This window comes from Ictidomys tridecemlineatus, chromosome 2 (assembly GCF_052094955.1).
Source record: "Ictidomys tridecemlineatus isolate mIctTri1 chromosome 2, mIctTri1.hap1, whole genome shotgun sequence".
In the NCBI taxonomy this organism is placed as follows: domain Eukaryota; kingdom Metazoa; phylum Chordata; class Mammalia; order Rodentia; family Sciuridae; genus Ictidomys; species Ictidomys tridecemlineatus.
Genome location: NC_135478.1, coordinates 143,027,958 through 143,046,035, shown reverse-complemented (window position 1 = coordinate 143,046,035; position 18,078 = coordinate 143,027,958). Strand labels below are relative to the sequence as shown.

The 18,078-nt window shown below is 42.5% G+C and overlaps 2 protein-coding genes across 4 annotated transcripts in view; one reads left to right on the top strand and one right to left on the bottom strand.

The window, feature by feature from the left end:
* The window catches only part of Fkbp9 (FKBP prolyl isomerase 9), a 48,183-nt gene extending 34,628 nt beyond the window's left edge, over positions 1-13,555 (top strand). Inside the window, exons 7-10 of the mRNA XM_005319180.5 lie at positions 2,036-2,222; positions 6,232-6,377; positions 8,764-8,927; positions 12,981-13,555. Coding sequence (XP_005319237.2) covers positions 2,036-2,222; positions 6,232-6,377; positions 8,764-8,927; positions 12,981-13,157 — 674 coding nt within the window. The 3' untranslated portion in view covers positions 13,158-13,555. The remainder of the gene's footprint in view (positions 1-2,035; positions 2,223-6,231; positions 6,378-8,763; positions 8,928-12,980) is intronic.
* A 3,372-nt stretch (positions 13,556-16,927) lies between these two features.
* The window catches only part of Nt5c3a (5'-nucleotidase, cytosolic IIIA), a 48,865-nt gene continuing 47,714 nt past the window's right edge, over positions 16,928-18,078 (bottom strand). For all 3 annotated transcript variants that reach the window (XM_005319181.5, XM_005319182.3, XM_005319183.5), the window contains one exon: positions 16,928-17,626. In XM_005319181.5, the coding sequence (XP_005319238.2) occupies positions 17,525-17,626 (102 nt within the window). In that variant the 3' untranslated portion in view covers positions 16,928-17,524. The remainder of the gene's footprint in view (positions 17,627-18,078) is intronic.

Below are 18,078 nucleotides of genomic sequence, written 5' to 3'. Positions count from 1 at the left end.
TAAAATTTATTTTTTATTGAGATACAATTCACATACTATAAAATTAAATGGATTTGTTGCTGGGCATGGTGGTTCATGCTTGGAATCTCAGTGACTCAGGAGGCTGAGGCAGGAGAATCTCAAGTTTAAAGCCAGCTTTGGCCAGTTAACAAGGCCCTTAGCAACTTAGATCCTGTCTGGAAATAAAAAATAAATTTTATGTAAAATTGAAAAAAATGATGGGGATATGGCTCAGTGATTAAATGCCTCTGGGTTCAATCCCTGGTACCACCACCAAAAAAAAAAAATTTTTTTTCACAAAAAATTAATGAATTTATTACTGCCCAAAAGGCTTGCTCTGCTTGCCACAGTTGAAGCCATCAGTCAAAGCAAGTCCTTGTTAGAGCAAGAAATTTACGGTCATATACTAGCAGATAGGAGGATGGCAGGGATTCTTGTCCCTAAAGAGCCACTTGCCAGGAGGCTGATTTTATGGGTGGTTTACTTTGCAGACTGGTAGGTGCTTTCTCGTAGGTTGAGGTTTGAGACCAAGTGACACACATCTGATCCTAATCGCCTAGTCAGGAGATGCTTTCCTGTTTTGCAAATCTCAAAAGCAAAGATCATAGGCTGGGGATGTAGCTAAGTGGCAGAGTGCTTGCCTTGCAAGTGTGAGACCCTGATTTCAATCCCCACCACTGCAAAACAAACAAACAAACAACAAACAAAAACAGAGGTCATTGACTTCCTTGGGCTATTCTTGTTACTGATGGGCAGTTCCCGACTATTACACAATGGATAGGCAAGAGGGGATAGCTTCAGCCCTCTTACTGATTACCAAACTCACAATTAAGTGTATGTATGTGTTTTAGAGGAGAGGACATTCATGAAACACAGAAAGATACTTGGCAGGTATGGGAAGTGGGGTGTTCATATATCTCTATTTGAATTGTGTCTATTGCTGTTTTTGAATAAAGTTATTTTTTACTTTTTAAAAAATTTTTCATTTTAATTATACATGGCAGTAGTATTTTGGCAGAATATACACACATAAAATATAACTTACTCAGTTTAAGTTCCCACTCTTATGATCATACGTGATGTGGAATTACCCTGGTTGTGTATACAAATACAAGGCTAGGAAAGTTATGACCATTAATTCCTGAGATATAGTATATTTGATTTGGTTTTTTAAAAGTAAAATGCAGCAATAATGCTGTATACGTCCTTGGTTCTATGGAATGCTATTTAAAATTTTTTTTGACATTTGAGCTTTTCTGAAATGAGCTGGGGGAGGGTGTATTACAGCTGATGCATATGTCTAAGGAGTCTCCTTCCCCAAGCTGTCATTTAATTCAAGGAGTGTCTTTTAGTCTTGAACTTACAGTAATACCCACCTTATCAGGTTGTCTTAGGGGGTTAATAAGAGAACACATGTGAAGAACATTTGTAAACTATAAACCAATATTCAGAAGTGAGATATTTTCAAAAATGGAGATAATGGAAAAGGAAAATGCACTAATGTGTGGAACAAATAGAATGCGTTGTAAAAGCACTGGGTGACTCAGGAGTACTGTCCTACGGGATGTGTGTGGGCCATTTTCCTTCTTTTCTCTTTGAAGTATGTGAGTTTGGTTTTTCTTGAGCAGTAGTTGGGCACTGGAGTGACTTTCGCTCTAGGCTGATGTTCGGGTCTCATTCTTTGTCTTCTTGTTGGGGCGGGGCAAGCCTCCATTTGTCTGAGCTTGAGTTTTCCACCATGATCGATTGACCCAGTGTCTTTCAGGGTTAAGGATTCCGTGGGGCAACAGGCCACAGTTCTGAGTTTGAGTCCAAACTGTGCTCATGACTGGCTGTGTGACCCTGTGCCAATCTGTGCCTCAGTTTCCTCACCTGTAAAATGGTTACTTCTAATGGCCCTTTTAGTTTTGCTCTTCAGGATTCCCTAGCATTTCATATCTGGGTTCCCTGGGGACTCGGATGACACACCTGCTGATATCTGGGAGTGCGGCAGTTTAGAGGCTTCATTCATCAGTTCCCGCATGTCTGTCTTTAGGGAACATCCCTGGCTCAGCAGTGCTGGTGTTTGACATCCATGTGATCGACTTCCACAATCCTTCGGACTCCATCAGCATCACTTCCCACTACAAGCCCCCCGACTGCTCTGTGCTGAGTAAGAAGGGGGATTACCTCAAGTACCACTACAATGCCTCGCTTCTGGATGGGACCCTGCTGGACTCCACGTAAGGGCAGCCCAGAAGGTGTGGGAGCGAGCCCCTGGGTAGCAGGTCCACCATTCTTTTCACACATGGCCTGCATATTCTGAGGGTTTCCTATTAACATTCTCACTCTGCTCCAGGTCATTTCTCAGCCTGTGGAATTAGCTCTTTCAGAACAGCAGACCTTATCATGTAACTGCTACCTTTAAAAGCCAGCCCTCAGATAAAGGCCAAGCTTCTGGCCCAGGAGGCTGTATTTCTTAGCTGCATTTCTGCCTCACTGATCTCTTCTGCTGGGCCCATCTTCTGCTTTCTGTGGCCTCACTTTCCTCAAAATCATTCCTTAAATCCTAGGAAAAACCAACTGCTTCAGTTTCTGTAATCTCCTAACACATTATGTGTTATCTGTGTTTTAGTTAACTTTTTGTTTCTCTCTCTGCTACTGGTGTGAATACCTCAGGAACACCCAATCTGTTAATTCATTTTTTTAAAAAAATACCTTTCTTTTTTAAAAATATTTTTTTAGCTGTCAATGAACTTAAATTTTTTTTTTTTAGATGTTGATGGGCTTTTATTTTGTTCATTTCTTTATATGTGGTGCTGAGAATCGAAACCAGTGCCTCATACATGCTAGGCAAGTACTCTACCACTGAGCCTCAATCCCAGCTTCTTGATGAACATTTATTTTGTTTGTCTGCATGTGGTGCTGAGAATCAAGCCCAGTGCCTCACACGTGCTAGGCAAGTGCTCTACCACTGAGCTATGCTCCCAGCCCGAATTCATATTTTTATCCCTTGCATTTTTCCCAGAGTTTACATAGCACAAAAAGAGCACTTAGCAAATGTTAATTGATTGAGAGAAACCTGAAATATATATTAAATAAGAATGTAAAAGGAACTTTGCTTCTTATGAAGCTGAATCTTCAGATGTATCTGTAAGTTAATACATCTTCTTTAGGAAAGAAACGTTTTATAGCCTTTCATTATATTTCCATAAAGTATGTTCACTTTTGGACTCATCCTGACTTAGATTCCAAGTTTGGACCTGGGGAGAAAAAAGGGCTTTATTATAATCAAGTGCTGCTGCATTTATTCTAGATGCGGACTGCACTCTATTCCTCCCACCTCCTCTGCCTTCTGGCTTCAGTGACAGCGTATGGGGCTGCAGAGAGCTGGGCATGGAGACAGCCCGGGACGTGGTATTCGGAGTACTCCTTCTGAAACCACAAGATCCCCTACATACTAAGGCAGTTAGCATATTTCATCAAATCTAAATCACTGATTATTAGGATCATTATTTTATGTATCTTTAAGAAAGCAAATGTGCTACCCAAAAAATAATGATGGATTTTCAATCATAAAATCTATCCTAATTTTATGGGGCTGGGGTGTAGCTCAGTGGCAGAGTGCTTGCCTAGTACATGTGAGGCAGAGTTCTATCCTCAGCACCACATAAAAATAAATAAACAAAATAAAGATATTGTGTCCATGTACAAACTAAAAAAAAAAAATTAAATGTATCCTAATTATACAGAGGTCAAAATTTGAAAAAAAAATCCACATTTTGAATCAATGAAATGAGTGCTTAGCTTCTGGGGCCCAGATGTTCAGGCCCTGGCTTACCACAGACCTTGCAGAGGAATCCCAACCACTGGATCCTGGAAGCCTGGGAGGACGGTGGGAAAGAAACGTGGTGTGTTGTTGCCCTGTGAACCAAGTGAACCACACATGGGAAAGTGGCCCATGAGATGAGAACATTTGGGGTCAGTGACTGCTGTCATTGCTCTTGCCAGTGTCCACATTCCTGTCTGGTGCTCCTGAGGCGGAAGAAAGGGGACGTGGGGCTGGGAAATGAACAAAGGAACTCCTCCGTGGTTCGGATGTGCATCTCCTGAGGGAAAAGTCAGACTTCCTGCCCTCTGATGTGTTTTGTGGAACATTCTCTCAGAGCCCTCAGGAGTCATGTGATGCGGGTTCCTTGCTCTTAGGAGAAACTCCATTTTGTAGCTTCAGAGTCATTTGTATTTTGTGTAAATTGTCAGGGAACAGCAGCAGGACTTCCCTGTTGGTCTCTTCTGGGTGTGAGCTTCAAATAAAAGAAGGAAGGGAAGGGTGCGAGGCACCTGCCTACCTGGTCCCATCTCGAGATGGGAGCCTGGGCACAGAGCCAGAGAGGGTGGAGGGGCTGGCAGGAAGCAGGAAACTTGGGAGGGAGAGGAAGTCAGGAGACACAACAGGAATGAGGAAGGCGTTAGAAAAACTGGGCCCTTAAAATAAATAAGTAATAAACTAGTGGGGTTTTCAGAGATGACAAATGAGAACAAATTACTTCCTTGGAGGATTCATTATGATTCAGTCATTAGTGATGGTGTTGAAACTGACCTTAGGGAGGAAGGACTAACGTTCATTACTTGATAACTAAGGCAGTTCTCGAAGATTCTGTGAGACTTTGAGACTGAGCGATCCTGCAGGTTGGTGCCCAGAGAGAGGCAGTGACAGCTCCTGGGTGCTGCTGACCGCATGGGCTGAGAGCAGGGGGCACAAAGGGCGACTTACTTCCTCCTGGGCCTCTGGCCAAGGCATCCTGTGCCAGAGGTGGCCTTATGTGGCTTCCTTCCCAGGTCGGACAAACACAGGCCTGGTTTGGGTTTGCAGGCCCCTAAAAATCACCCTGGCCTGGGAACCAGTGGGAGGAGGAAAAGCAGCAGCAGCCATGGACCCAGGGGAGGTGGGAAGCCTGAGGGGACCCTCAGGGGATGTCCTATCTGTATTGTCACCACCTGGTGATAGACATCAAGGGACTTCAGAGGGAGTTTCCTCCTTGGCATTTAAGAACGTGCCCACAGCTTGCCTCTGGGAAGTTGATAGGAATGCCATAAGTAGATTTTGAAATAGGTTTTGAATTGTTTTCAGTCATGACTGAGGTGAGAGAGACAACTTTTTTTTGCCTGGGTTCCCTGGGGTCTGTGGGCATCAAGGATAATTAAGCTCAGTGTTTTTTTTTTTTTTTTTTTGAGTCATAGATTAAAAAGCACTTTACACTATTCGTTTATTGAGCTCTTTATCTGCTCTCTGCTGTGCCAACCTTATTTTACTACTGGCTATTTAGAATATCCCTGTGAGATAGCTAACATTATCTCCAGTTTATAGATAAGCAAATGGATAGATTACATTTCCCAGAATCGAATGAATTGGTGGAATCAGGATTGAAGCTTAGGTCTTGCTGAATCTAAAATCCAGGGTCATAACTATATTATGTACAACAAAAAATTCTCATGAAAGTGCCTAACTGGACATAAAGAATGTTTCTTTCCCCTTGAACCACTAGAGAGCAGGTTGCCTTGATATCCTGTCACTCCAGATACCTGAATGTGCATTTTCTACAAACTTAAGACATTCTCAGTAAGTCCTGTGTAACTCAGACATTCATTAAAATCAGGACGTTAAGGAGCTGGGGATGTAGCTTAGTGGTAGAGCACTTCCCTGGCATGTGCAAGGCCCTGGGCTCAATCCCCAACACAGCCAAAAAATTAAAAAATCAGGAAATTATTGATATATTAGTACCCTGTAATCCTCAGACTCACTTTACATTTATCAATTGTGCTCCTCCAAGTACTCTACCACTCTATCAAGTAGGCAAGTTCTCTACCACTTGTGTTTGTCTGCAACTTGTGTTTGTCTGGTGTTTCCTCACGATTAGATGGTGATTATATCTTTGGTGGAAGTATCCTAGAGGTGATGTATTCTTTTTCTTTCTTTCTTTTTTTTTTTTTTTGGGTACTGGGGATTGAACTCAAGCACTGAGCCACATCTCCAGTCCTAGTTTTGTATTTTATTTAGAGATAGGGACGTTGCTTTGTGCCTCGCTTTTGCTGAGGCTGGCTTTGAACTTGAGATCCTCCTGCCTCAGTCTCCCATGCTGCTGGGATCACAGGCATGTACTACTGTGCCACTGAAGTGATATATTCTTATGAGAACCCTGGCTGTTACCAATGGGTTGATGACCTCACTCATCTCTTCTGTTTCATTTTCAGGTGGAATTTAGGCAAGACTTACAATATTGTGCTGGGATCTGGACAAGTCGTGCTGGGAATGGACATGGGTCTTAGAGAGATGTGCGTGGGGGAGAAACGGACGGTGGTCATTCCGCCCCACCTGGGCTATGGGGAGGCTGGTGTGGGTAAGTGATCATATTCAGGGGTGTCAGGGCATTTTCACCATCTGAATTTTGTGAAGTATTTAGCTTCTTTTCTGGATAAAAATGTTTGTGAACTCGGTGAGCCATGTTAATGCCCCCGCACTCATGAGAAAGAATGGGTTTCATTGAAATATACCAAAAGTCTTCTGCACGCTGTAGGAGATGTCCCTGGAGGAGGATGCCGTTGATTTTTCTGGGGTCAAGCCTCGTGCCTCCTTCTAGAACTGTTCCTGGGAGAGGTGGAATGCTGTGGGCTTTTCACTGCTTCTGAGCCAAGAAAATATCCTTTAGCAAAGAGCTTTCAAGTGTCTGAAAAACTGGTTTTTACATATCCTTATGGTTTACTTTGTGATTTTAGGCAGAATGTGTCCTCCATCTGAGGGATTCAGAACATGTTATTTTAAAATTTTTTTAGAGTACTGGGGATGGAACCAGGGGCCTGGTACATGCTAGGCTCTGTTACTGAACTACATCTATAGCCCTCAGAACAATTTTTGGTACTAGGGATTGAACCCAGGGGTGCTTAACCACTGAATTACATTCCCAGCCCCCCCCCTTTTTTTTTTTTTGTAACAGGGCCTCATTAAGTTGCTGAGGCTGGCCTTGAACTTATGATCCTCTTGCCTCAGACTCCAAAGTTGCTGGGATTACAGGCATGTGCCACCATACCTGGCAAGAACACTTCTTTACAGTGTTTTCATGCTGTTGATATCTGGAGTAGGAAAGTGGTAGCTTATAAAAGTGATTGGCACTTGAAGTTTGTCATGACACACAACTAAACTGGTCAGGGTCACTCCAGATGAATTTTGGCTGACTAAATAAAGACATAGACACAGAAAGTACCCCTTTCTTTGGGTTCAGTGACTGTTCCTCAGCCACAGCTCCCACAAGCGGGGCAAGGCAGGCAAGAAAGAGGAGGAGCACTCCTGGAACCCGGGCTTTATTGGGGAGAAGCCACTCAAATGAGGCAAGGGTAGGGTTACAAGAAACAAGTGGGTGTAATCCAACCCCATTGGGTGATGCCCACTCCTGAAGCTGCACATCTCTTATCTGAGTGGAGGTAGGGTCCAAACGCATGGCATTGGGTGCAATACCTATTCAGTACCTCCTCACTTAGGACTTAAAGGTTTGTACCTAGCTCCTGTCCAGAGTAGCTCCTGACAGAGGTGGATTTTCTTTTCTTCAAACTTTAATAATTGTAAAAATACTATCTGTTCCTTCCACCAATCCCAGAAGAAACCCTCTAAAAAAATATGCTGTGTATCCATTTTTTTTTCTGATATATAAGTACTTATAATATACTATATTTATACTGTACTATAATCTAGATAATATATAATATTGGGGCTGAAAGTGTAGCTCAGTGGTAGGCACCAGCCTCTGGATTCAATCCCCAGCACCAAAAATAAAAAAAGGAAACATTTGAAAGAATTTAAAGGTATGTCATATTAAGCCAGTCATAGTGGCACACATCTGTAATCCTAGCTAATTAGGAGCCAGAGGCAGGAGAATCACAAGTTTAAGACTAGCCTCACCAACTTAGTGAGACCCTATCTTAACATAAAAAAAAAGGCTGGAGATGTGGTGCAGAAATAGAGTGAGTGCCCTTCGGTTCAATCCCTGGTGCTGAAAAATAAATTTATAATTAAAACTTATAGTGTATAATAATTTTGAACAATATATAGTACATTTATATATCCTTATGGGTCCATACTATATGTACTGATCTTAAATCAGTTATTCTTAACATTCTGCTATTAGCTTTATTCAAGAGTTCTACGACGATTGTAGTCTGTGCTTTGAGGTGTTTTTCAAAGCTACACATTAAGAAATATATTTTATCTCCCAATCTTTATTAAACATAAACATATAATTTTCTTTCTTTTTTTAATTTTTATTTTTTTTGGTGTTGAGGATCGAACCCAGGGCCTTGTGCATACAAGGCAAGCACTCTACCCAGTGATCTGTATCCCCAGCCCTGACATATAATTATACATTGAGAATTAAATATAAAATTGAAACTTGATAGCTGGGATTACAAGTGTATGCCACCCTTTAAACTCTTTCTTTCTTTACTTATATTTGCTCCTGGGAATTGAACCCAGGGACTCATGTAATCTGTCCTTTCTATGTGTGATGTTTGTGAATCTAGTTTATTTTACTCCTTTATTTGTTTTAAAAGCTACCCTGCCTACACCGATTTCATGACTCAAGGGGTCACTGTGGACAGTAGGAAACTAGTAGCCTCTGCCACACTTCCTTGCTTGCCTAAGAAGTACCTGCCCTTGGAGGGCCAGGGAGGGGAGTGTGACTGGGTGAGCTTGACGGCTGCTCTGTGGGTTCACACTGTGTCCTGCCTCTGTTGTAGATGGGGAAGTGCCCGGCAGTGCTGTCTTGGTGTTCGACATTGAGCTGCTGGAGCTTGTGGCCGGCCTGCCTGAGGGGTACATGTTCATATGGAACAGCGAAGTGTCCCCCAACCTCTTTGAAGAAATTGACAAGGATGGCAACGGAGAAGTCCTCCTAGAAGAGGTAACTGACCTTTGCAGGATTGTGGGACAGAAGTTGCTCAGAGAGCCTTCTGGGATGCAGGGGCCCGTTTTGAAGGTGAGGCCTTCCCAAGGTGAGGAGGCTGCACTGGATTTCTCATGTTGATGGAAATCGGCACACATGTGTATCCAGGGCCTTTACACACGTTCTCTGAATGAAACTCCGCTGAAGAAACTGAGCAAGCCCTTGATGCTAGAGTACACATTGTCAGAGACCAGCTCCAACAGGGGGTCTCAGGAGACGAACGGATGGTGAAGAGTCGGCGAAAGAGGGGGTGGAGAAACAACACAGACACCAAAGTGAAGGTGTTGATCCCAATCTTTACTTGTGAAGTTGATCATATATACTTATTATATCATTATTCAAACAAAACAAAATATTACATAGCTACAATTAGAATAGAAGAATGTATCTTGGCTTATGCATAAGCAAGCATTTGTACTTTCAGTTCGAGTTTTGCTTTGAGCTGTTTCTGCTTAGTTAACTTTTAATAATAGTTACAAATGTCCCAAACTATTGGCCTATACCTTGACTATTCTTTCTTGACTTACTGACTGGAACCAGTGCCATGGTTACGGCGAGTAGTTGATTTGTTATTACTTTTAATCAAACAGGAGTAAGAGCACAAACCATTGTGCACAGGAACAAGAACAAGTTGCCCAGTACTAAGCACTAATCTATCTTCTTAACATTAATTTTTCTTCTCTAGATTTTAATTTAATTTCTCAAAAACTTCCTTGACAGGTATACAGGGAGTTTTTCTTTAGACATTAACAATTTACACTCCACAGCTGAATCATTGCATTTAGAGCAAACAGATCTATGCTTTAGAAGTAGTTGCATTAATTGGGAAAGTCATGATTTTTCCTTTATACTTAATGGTCATATGAGAAATCAAAACTATACTTATTAAAGGAATACAAAAACAAATCAGCCTATTCCCAGAAACATACTGCGCTCCTCCAGAGGATGGACGCCTTGCGCCATCCACCTCAGTAGGGCCTTGCCATTGCCTGAGTCAGGGGAGGGGCGCAGCAACACATATTTGGATTCGGTTCTCAGTTATTGGATGCCCACTGCAGATCTGCATGGTGTGAAGTGATTTTACATTCTCTGGTCAAGGGCAGTAGTTAAGCCCATTCCTGAACCCTCACAACAGCCATACAATCATTCTCCCCCCCCCCCAGTACCAGGGACTGAAGGGGGGGCGTTAACTACTGAATCATCTCTTTTTATATTGTATTTGAGATAGGTCTTGCTAAATTTCTCACTAAGTTGCTGAGAGCTGGTTTTGAACTTGGGATCCTCCTGCCTTAGCCTCCCAATATAGCCTCTCTGGGATTACAGGCATGTGCCACCACACCCTGCTTCATGTAATCATTTATATGTTTCAGAAGAAGAAACTGTGCAGAGAAAGTAAATGACTTGCCCAGGGTCACACAGCTACTCAGTGTTTTGAGCCAATACAACATGCTCCTCCATGGAGCTGGGCAATAGTTGTACTGCCATAATCCTGGGGAATGCTAGCTCCAGGCCTGCACTGTATCTGCTTATTCAAGCACATGTTCCAGCTTTTCCCCTTTCTCTCCTATATGGCATTTCCCTGGCTCCTGGGTCGTTCCCATTAGTGTACAAACATGCCATTATTTTCCATCCTCTTGATATGTCTTTCCATTTCTTTCATTTCTTTGCTCCCTTTACAACCGTAACCTCAAAAGAATTGTCTGCACTTCCTGCCTCTGATTCCTTTTCTTCAAATCCTTGTTTGTTTGCATTACTGGGGATTGAACCCAGGGGTGTTTTACCACTGAGCTACATCCCTGGTATCCCCTTCCTTTTTTTTTTTTTTTTTTAAAAAATTCTTGCTGTGTTGCTGAGGGTTTCACTAAATTGCTGAGGCTGGTCTAGAACTTGGCAATCCTCGTGACTCGGTGTCCCTAGCCTCTGGGATTACAGGTGTGTGTTACCATGCCTACCTCTCATTCATACACTCATTCATTTATTTTTAGTTTATTGAGATGGAGTTGCACTATGTTGCTCAGGCTGGCCTCAAACTCTAAATTAATTAAATTAATTAATTTTTAAAAAGTTGTAGATGGACATAATACCTTTATTTTATTTATTTTTATGTGGTGCTGAGGATCAAACCCAGTGCCTCACATGTGCTAGGCAAGTGCTCTACCACTGACCACAACCACGGCCCCTTCTATTTTGAGACAGGGTCTCACTGAGTTACCCAGACTGACCTCGCACTTGCAACCTTCCTGTCCCAGCCTCTTGAGTCGCTGGGATTGTAGGTGTGTGTCATCATGCGGAGCTCTATTCTTTTTTTTTTTAAATTTTTTTTTAATATTTATTTTTTAGTTATCGGCGGACACAACATCTTTGTTTGTATGTGGTGCTGAGAATCGATCCCGGGCTGCACGCTTGCCAGGCGAGCGCGCTACCGCTTGAGCCACATCACCAGCCCCTCTATTCTTTTTTAAACCCACTTCTGTCGGGCTTGTATCCCTCTGCGCCACTGAGCCTGGCTTTGCCCTGATGCCCAATACCTTCCGTACTGCAGAATCCCAGTCACCTCTCACCCTCTTCCTTCCAAACACCTGTGCCCAGAAGGATGCTTTTCTTGGTGTTCCTTCCATCTCCCTGGCAGCTTCCTCTCAGGCCTCTTCTCCCCAGGTCTCCATGCCCACAGTACCTCCAGCTGGGTCCTGGACTTTGTTCTCACCTCTGTCTTTGGATCACTCCCTTGGTGTCACGGGGTCCAGGGGCTTTGCCATCCATTTCCTGATGCCTTCTGAATTTGCTCCTGCTCAGGCTTCTTCCTCCATGTTGCACTTGTGTATCCAACTTCCTACTTGAAATCTTCATTTATTGAACCCCTAAAACCCTCTCTATCTCTTGCAGTCCGTGGCACCTGTGTCCCTCCATTTGCTCAGGTAAAAACACTAGGTAATCTTGGAATCTACTTTTGATCACAGGCCATGAAGAATCCACCAGAAAATGCTGCTAGCTCTGCCTTGAGGACATACAGAGACCGACTCTCTCACCACTTCCCTTTCATAGCATCTTAGCCTGAACCATAATCTACCCTCCCAGGATCATGGCAACAGCCTCTTAACGATGCTCCTGCTCTCACCCCTACAGCAGCCTGAGTGGCCACTCCCAAGAACACTGTAGTCATGGCTGCTGTTTCTCAGAACCTACAGAGCCCCCATCTCCAAGGCCTTGGAGGCCCTCATCTGCTCACTGGCACCTCCCTGCCACTCCCCTCCCTCTGTTCACTTGGCCCAGCCTCATGCCTCCTTTGCTGTTCTGTGAATACACCTGGGGCTTTGCCCACACCGTCCTCTGCTCAGAAGATGCAGATAGATAATAGTTCCGTTCATTCTCTCACTTCCTTCAAGCCTTTGCCCAAATCTTCCCTGAAGACTGAGGTTTTACCCTGACTACCAGACTGAATACTTTAACTCACTCTCCCTTCCCATCCTTGGCTAGATTTCACTTTTTTTTTTTTTCTGGATCTTTCCACTTTGTAACTTAATGTGTAATTTACTGATTATGTTCATGATTAATTATCAGTCCCCCCCCACTGGAAAACAAGCATAACAAAGGCAAGATGTTTGTTGATTTGTGTGTTGATGTAGCCCAAGGGTCTAGTACAATGCTTAGTACATGGTAGATGCTCAGTAAGTTATTACTGTGTGAATGCATGCATGGTATGTGTGCATACAGCAGTGTTCTTACAGGGTTGGGAGACAGCTTCAAGTGGGCTACTTTAAGTGGGGAGAAGGACTGCCCTGGTGACTGCTTTATGTTGGCTATCTGGACCCAAGGGGCTCTTGTAGTCATTTAGCCCAGGGGTTTTCACCTGCACCAGGAGAAAAACAAAACCTGATCATTTAGTCCCCCAGAAGCTCTCATCAGTTTCCAAGTTCAGACCCCAGTCCCAGCCCCACCACCCTCAGGTGCTGTATTTCAGACTCTGCATTCTTGGCTCCCTTATCTCATGTCATCCTGTTCCTTTCTCTTCAGTTCTCAGAATACATTCATGCCCAGGTGGCAACTGGCAAAGGGAAGCTCGCTCCTGGTTTTGATGCTGAAATGATTGTGAAGAATATGTTCACCAATCAGGACCGGAATGGAGATGGGAAGGTCGTGGCTGAGGAGTTTAAACTTAAAGACCAGGAGACTAAACACGACGAACTCTAAACCTGACATGAGCCATCTGGTGCCAGGGAGTGTGTGACACCAAGCCACCTGTTGTGGCAGAACCTGTGGTGAGGGTGTGAGGGTCTCTAGGAAGGTCTATCATTAGCAAGTAGTAGGTGGGTGACACAGTACCTGGTACACACATCGGGGTGGGTTGATACACACGTGAGAATTTGGGGTGGACTTTCAGTGAGGGAAGACATAAGGGGTATAGAAGGCCTTGGCATGATATGTATCGAAGCATTGGAAGGGCTGTACTGCCAACTGTGATTTGTGAGCCTTCTAGGAAATTTTGTAATTAAAGGCAAATAATATGTAGAAGTTATAAACACCTTGGAGGGAATAGGAGAAGTGGTGTTCAGGTGTCTACCTAAAGAGATTAAAAAAAATTTTTTTAACTTGCTGGTGTCTTAAAAATATTTTGTACATGGGCAGGAGAGACAAAGGACATCATGCCCCAGCAGGATTCGAAGACAGCAACCCGGGGCTGTTCTCAGAGGTCTGCCTTTCCCTCCAAAAAATCCCCCAATTGTTTTTTCAGTTCATCACCTTCTACCTGCATTGGTCCTCCAACTAGTAGGTAACTTTTAGGTTAAAAAAAAAAAAAACAAGCCTCCAGGGCAAAAATAAAAAGCAGAGGACCAAATGAAGGTTGTCTCAGAGCATGCAGAGAATTTGGTTCTGCATTTGCTGTGTAGGATTACCTGGTGGCCAGCTCTTGATATCCAGTAAAAGCACTCCCCCACCTCCAGCGCTGTTGCTTAGATAGATGCACATAGGGCTAGTGGCCGGGCCTCACTGGCCAGTCACCCCAATTTCACTGTGGCTGAGGTTCAAGTGTCATCCCGGCAGATAAGCATAAATAAGGTGACATTTTTCTGCTGCTCATTTGTGTCCTGGAGAGGGTAGTCCTATGCTTCTGCCATAGGAAAGCAGCGACAATGTACCTGCCAACCTTTTCCCCCGCATCATGCAGTAACCTAACTACATTGCTGCCTAATATCCTCTCTCCCAGGTTGGTATTGGCACTTACCCTGAAGTAATCGATGATTTTCCTTTTGAAACTGCTTTATTTTACTAATTTAAACTGTTTTGTACTGATGTAGTCCTGAGATAGTTCATGAAAATGCTATGCACTCGTTCAATGGAATAAATACTGTCTTTAAAAAGGAAATGTTACTGTTTACTCTTTGCAGAAGTAATTTCTGGGAAGTTGCCATGGCCTTCCTGGCTGTAGCGGCTTTGGGCACTAGTGTTCCTAAGTCCTCTTTCACCTAGTCACAGTTGCTCAGCTTTTCATTTAACAGTATTCCTTAAAATTCATTAGATAGGTTAATAATCTTGCTTCTTGCCAAAAGCAGTCAGTGGAGCAGCCTATAATCCCAGATACATGTGAGGCTGAGGCAGGAGAATCACAAGTTTGAGGGCAAATTTTAAGAAACTTGAAAAGTAAAATTTTAAAAAAAAGGAAAGAGGGAGGGTATCAGGGGCATAGCTTAGTGGCAGAGTGCTTGCCTAGTATGCATGAGGCTGTGGGTTTGGTTCCCAGTACTGGGGGTGGGGGAGGTAGAGAATAAGTGTTAGGTTTTGTTTTAATTTAATGCAGACCTGTAAGGATAATGAAGGGTAGATCAAATGCATTCCAGAGAGCAATTCAGTTTAGCAAGAAGCAAGAATTTTTTTTTTTTTTTTTTTGGTACTGGGGATCGAACCCAGCAGTAACCTACCACCGGGCTGCATCCCCAGTCCTTTTTAAAAAAATTTTCTTCGGTACTGGACCACTTGACCACTGAGCCACATTCCCATCCCTATTTTGTATTTTATTTAGACAGGTCTCACTGAGTCGCTTAGTGCCTTGCTTTTGCTGAGGCTGCCTTTGAACTCTTGTTGATCATCCAACCTCAGCTTCTCAAGCCGCTGGGATTACAGGAGTGTGCCACCATGCCTGGCTCCCCAGTTCTTTTTATATTTTGAGAGGGTCTCCAAAATTGCCCATGCTGGCCCCTACTTTGCTATCCTCCCTCAGTAGTGGGGATGTGCCACTGTGCCCAGCTTTCTGTACACTGTGCTCACAATCTGTTCTGGAGACAGATTGATTGAATCAGGGCCTTCCAACTTGAGGCAGAGGGGGCAGTCAGTCTGGGCTTGATCAGATGAGTGCTGCCTGCTAACTTCCATTATTCCTGAGGCTAAAGAGGGCGTTGAATTGCCTGTGGCCATCTCAGCCACTATTGCCCGAGAGGGCAAGCTGCCTAGCTGGCCCCTTCATGGTGCTGTGGCAACACTTGCCTATGTTTGCGAATGGATTAGAGTTATAGCTCTTCCAGAAAGGCTACAAGTGCTAAAGGGTCACACAGAATGGAAACTCCATGTGACACCCCACACACACACACACACACAGTTTTGGGGTGGTACTGACACTGAGCTACATCCCCAGCCCTTGCTATTTTTGAGTCAAGGCTTATTAAATTGCCCAGGCTGACCTTAGAGGCATTAACTACTGTGCCCATCTTAGTTTGGATCTTAAGTGTCCCCCAAAGGTCCAGGTTGAAGGTTTTAGTCTCTATTGAGAGGTGAAGGAAATTTTAAGATGTGGGGACTAATGAGAGGTCTTCAGGTCATTGGGGGCATGCCCTTGAAGATGTTTATAGGATTTTTTTGGTTTGGTCTTGGTCATTTTTTTCTTTTCCTTCCTAGCTATAAAGTGAATGGTTTTGCTGTTACATGCTCCCACCATGATGTCCTGTAGGGCCAACTGGTACTTAATTCAGCCTCTAAAACTGAACCAAAATAAACCTTTCACTGGGTATGGTGGCATATGCTTGTAATCCCAGCAACTTGGGAGGCCAAGGCAGGAGGATCAAAAGTTCGGGCCAGCCTCAGTAATTCAGCAAGGCTTAAGCAACTTGTGAGACCCTTTTCAAAATAAAAAATAAAAAGGGTGGGCTGGGGTTGTGGCTCAGTGGTAGAGCACTTGCCTAGCATGCGTGAGGCAATGGGTTTGATTCTCAGCATAGCATATAAGTAAATAAATGAAATAAAGGCCCATCAACAACTATGAATTTTTGCTAAACACTTATTCATTCATTTATTCATTTATTTATTTTTATGTGGTGCTGAGGATTGAACCCAAGGCCTCACACATGCTAGGTGAGCGTTCTACCCCTGAGCCACAACACCAGCCCTTTTCAATTTTTTTTTTTTTTTTTGGTGGTGCTAGGGATTGAACTCAGGGCCTTATGCATACAAGGTAAGCCTCTACCAGCTGAGCTATATCCCCAACCCATAACTAAGAAAAAAATTTAAAAATAAATAAAAATAAAAAGGACTAAGGATGTGGCTTAGTGGTAAAGCACTTCTGAGTTCAATCTGTTGTACACTCCCCCACCAAAAAAGTCTGGATCAAATGTATCACAATGTCAAGTCTAAAACCTGTGAAAGGCAATTATGGAAGTCTAAAGATTTAGAACAGGAAGCCAGGCTATAGAGAAATGGTAGGTCCTAACTTTGCAGTACTCAGTTTTAGCTATACTTTGAGACCCAGCTACACTATAGTTGTTACTGAAAGCCTTAAAGTACTGCCTTTTCTTGATGAGTTCGATAAGAGAAAATAATTTATGCAGGCCTCATTGAAAATATCCAATCTAAACAGCCACTATGACAAAAGCATTAGGATTCACATATTACAAAATGAAAGATAAGAAAGGAAAAAACAAGACAGGTATTCAATAAATATTTGCTGAATAAATTAATAAAAACAGTCTTGTCAGTAGAATTAAAAAGGCTTTTCATTTCATATTTATTATCAGTGCTTCATTTGAATATTTTGTTGATGATTAGTGACACATGGCCACCAACAGTCTTTTCAAATATTAAGTGCTACTCTTTTTTGGTAAATATTGGTTTTCTCACACAAAATATAACAATTTCAGGAGATGGTGATACTATTAGCATAATCCACCCAAATTATATAAATGGCAATACTTAAAATCATGCACATTATTTCACCATTTCGTAAAACTTTTAAAAACATCTATAAACATTCCTGGTGTAAAAAGACTCTTCAAAAACTGCATGATAACATTAAGCTACAAAATTCACTTTGAAAAAGTAGGGGGTAGTTTTTCTAATTTTGGCTTCAACATTTTTTTTAGGGGTTAAAAAAATATGATGAGGAGTGTATTGAAAGAGGAAAGGAGCTTCCAGGAGATGGACTCAACATGTCTGAAAATATTTCAGTTATGTAAAGAGAAAACTTCAAGAACAAGAATATATTTATAAATAAAGAGTCTTTCAGCTAGATGGACAGATGAGTAAATCTTGTATCATTTGCACCCATGGGAGACGTTTTCTTGAAAAATGCTTGTTTATAGAATCTTCTGTAAAATAGAGTTGGCGACCTCCAGTGATTCTTCTTTTACCAAAACAATATCATAAGAGTCCATGTATTTTTCTAAAAGTTCATCTACCTAATCAACAGAAGAACAAAAATAAAATCAACATTCTGGGAGAAGCAGCCAATAAATATTTTTTATACTATATGTTTACACACACACATACACATTTTTTTCTTTTTTTAATGGTGCTGGAGAATGGAACCCAGGGCATTATATATGCTAGACAAGTATTTTGCCATTAAGCTACATCCCCAGACTTTCAAATAATTTCAATATTAATCTCATTATTATATTAGCCCTTTTAGACAGAATGAAATGAATTCCATTCAATTTCATAAGACTTTAGAAATGAAAATACAGCACATTCCTGTAAAACCAGCAGCTTGGGAGACTGAGGTAGGAGGATCACAAGTTCAAAGCCAGCCTCAGCAAAAGCGAGGTGATAAGCAATTCACTGAGATCCTGTCTCTAAATAAAATACAAAACAGGGCTGGGGATATAACTCAGTGGTTGAGTGCCCCCGA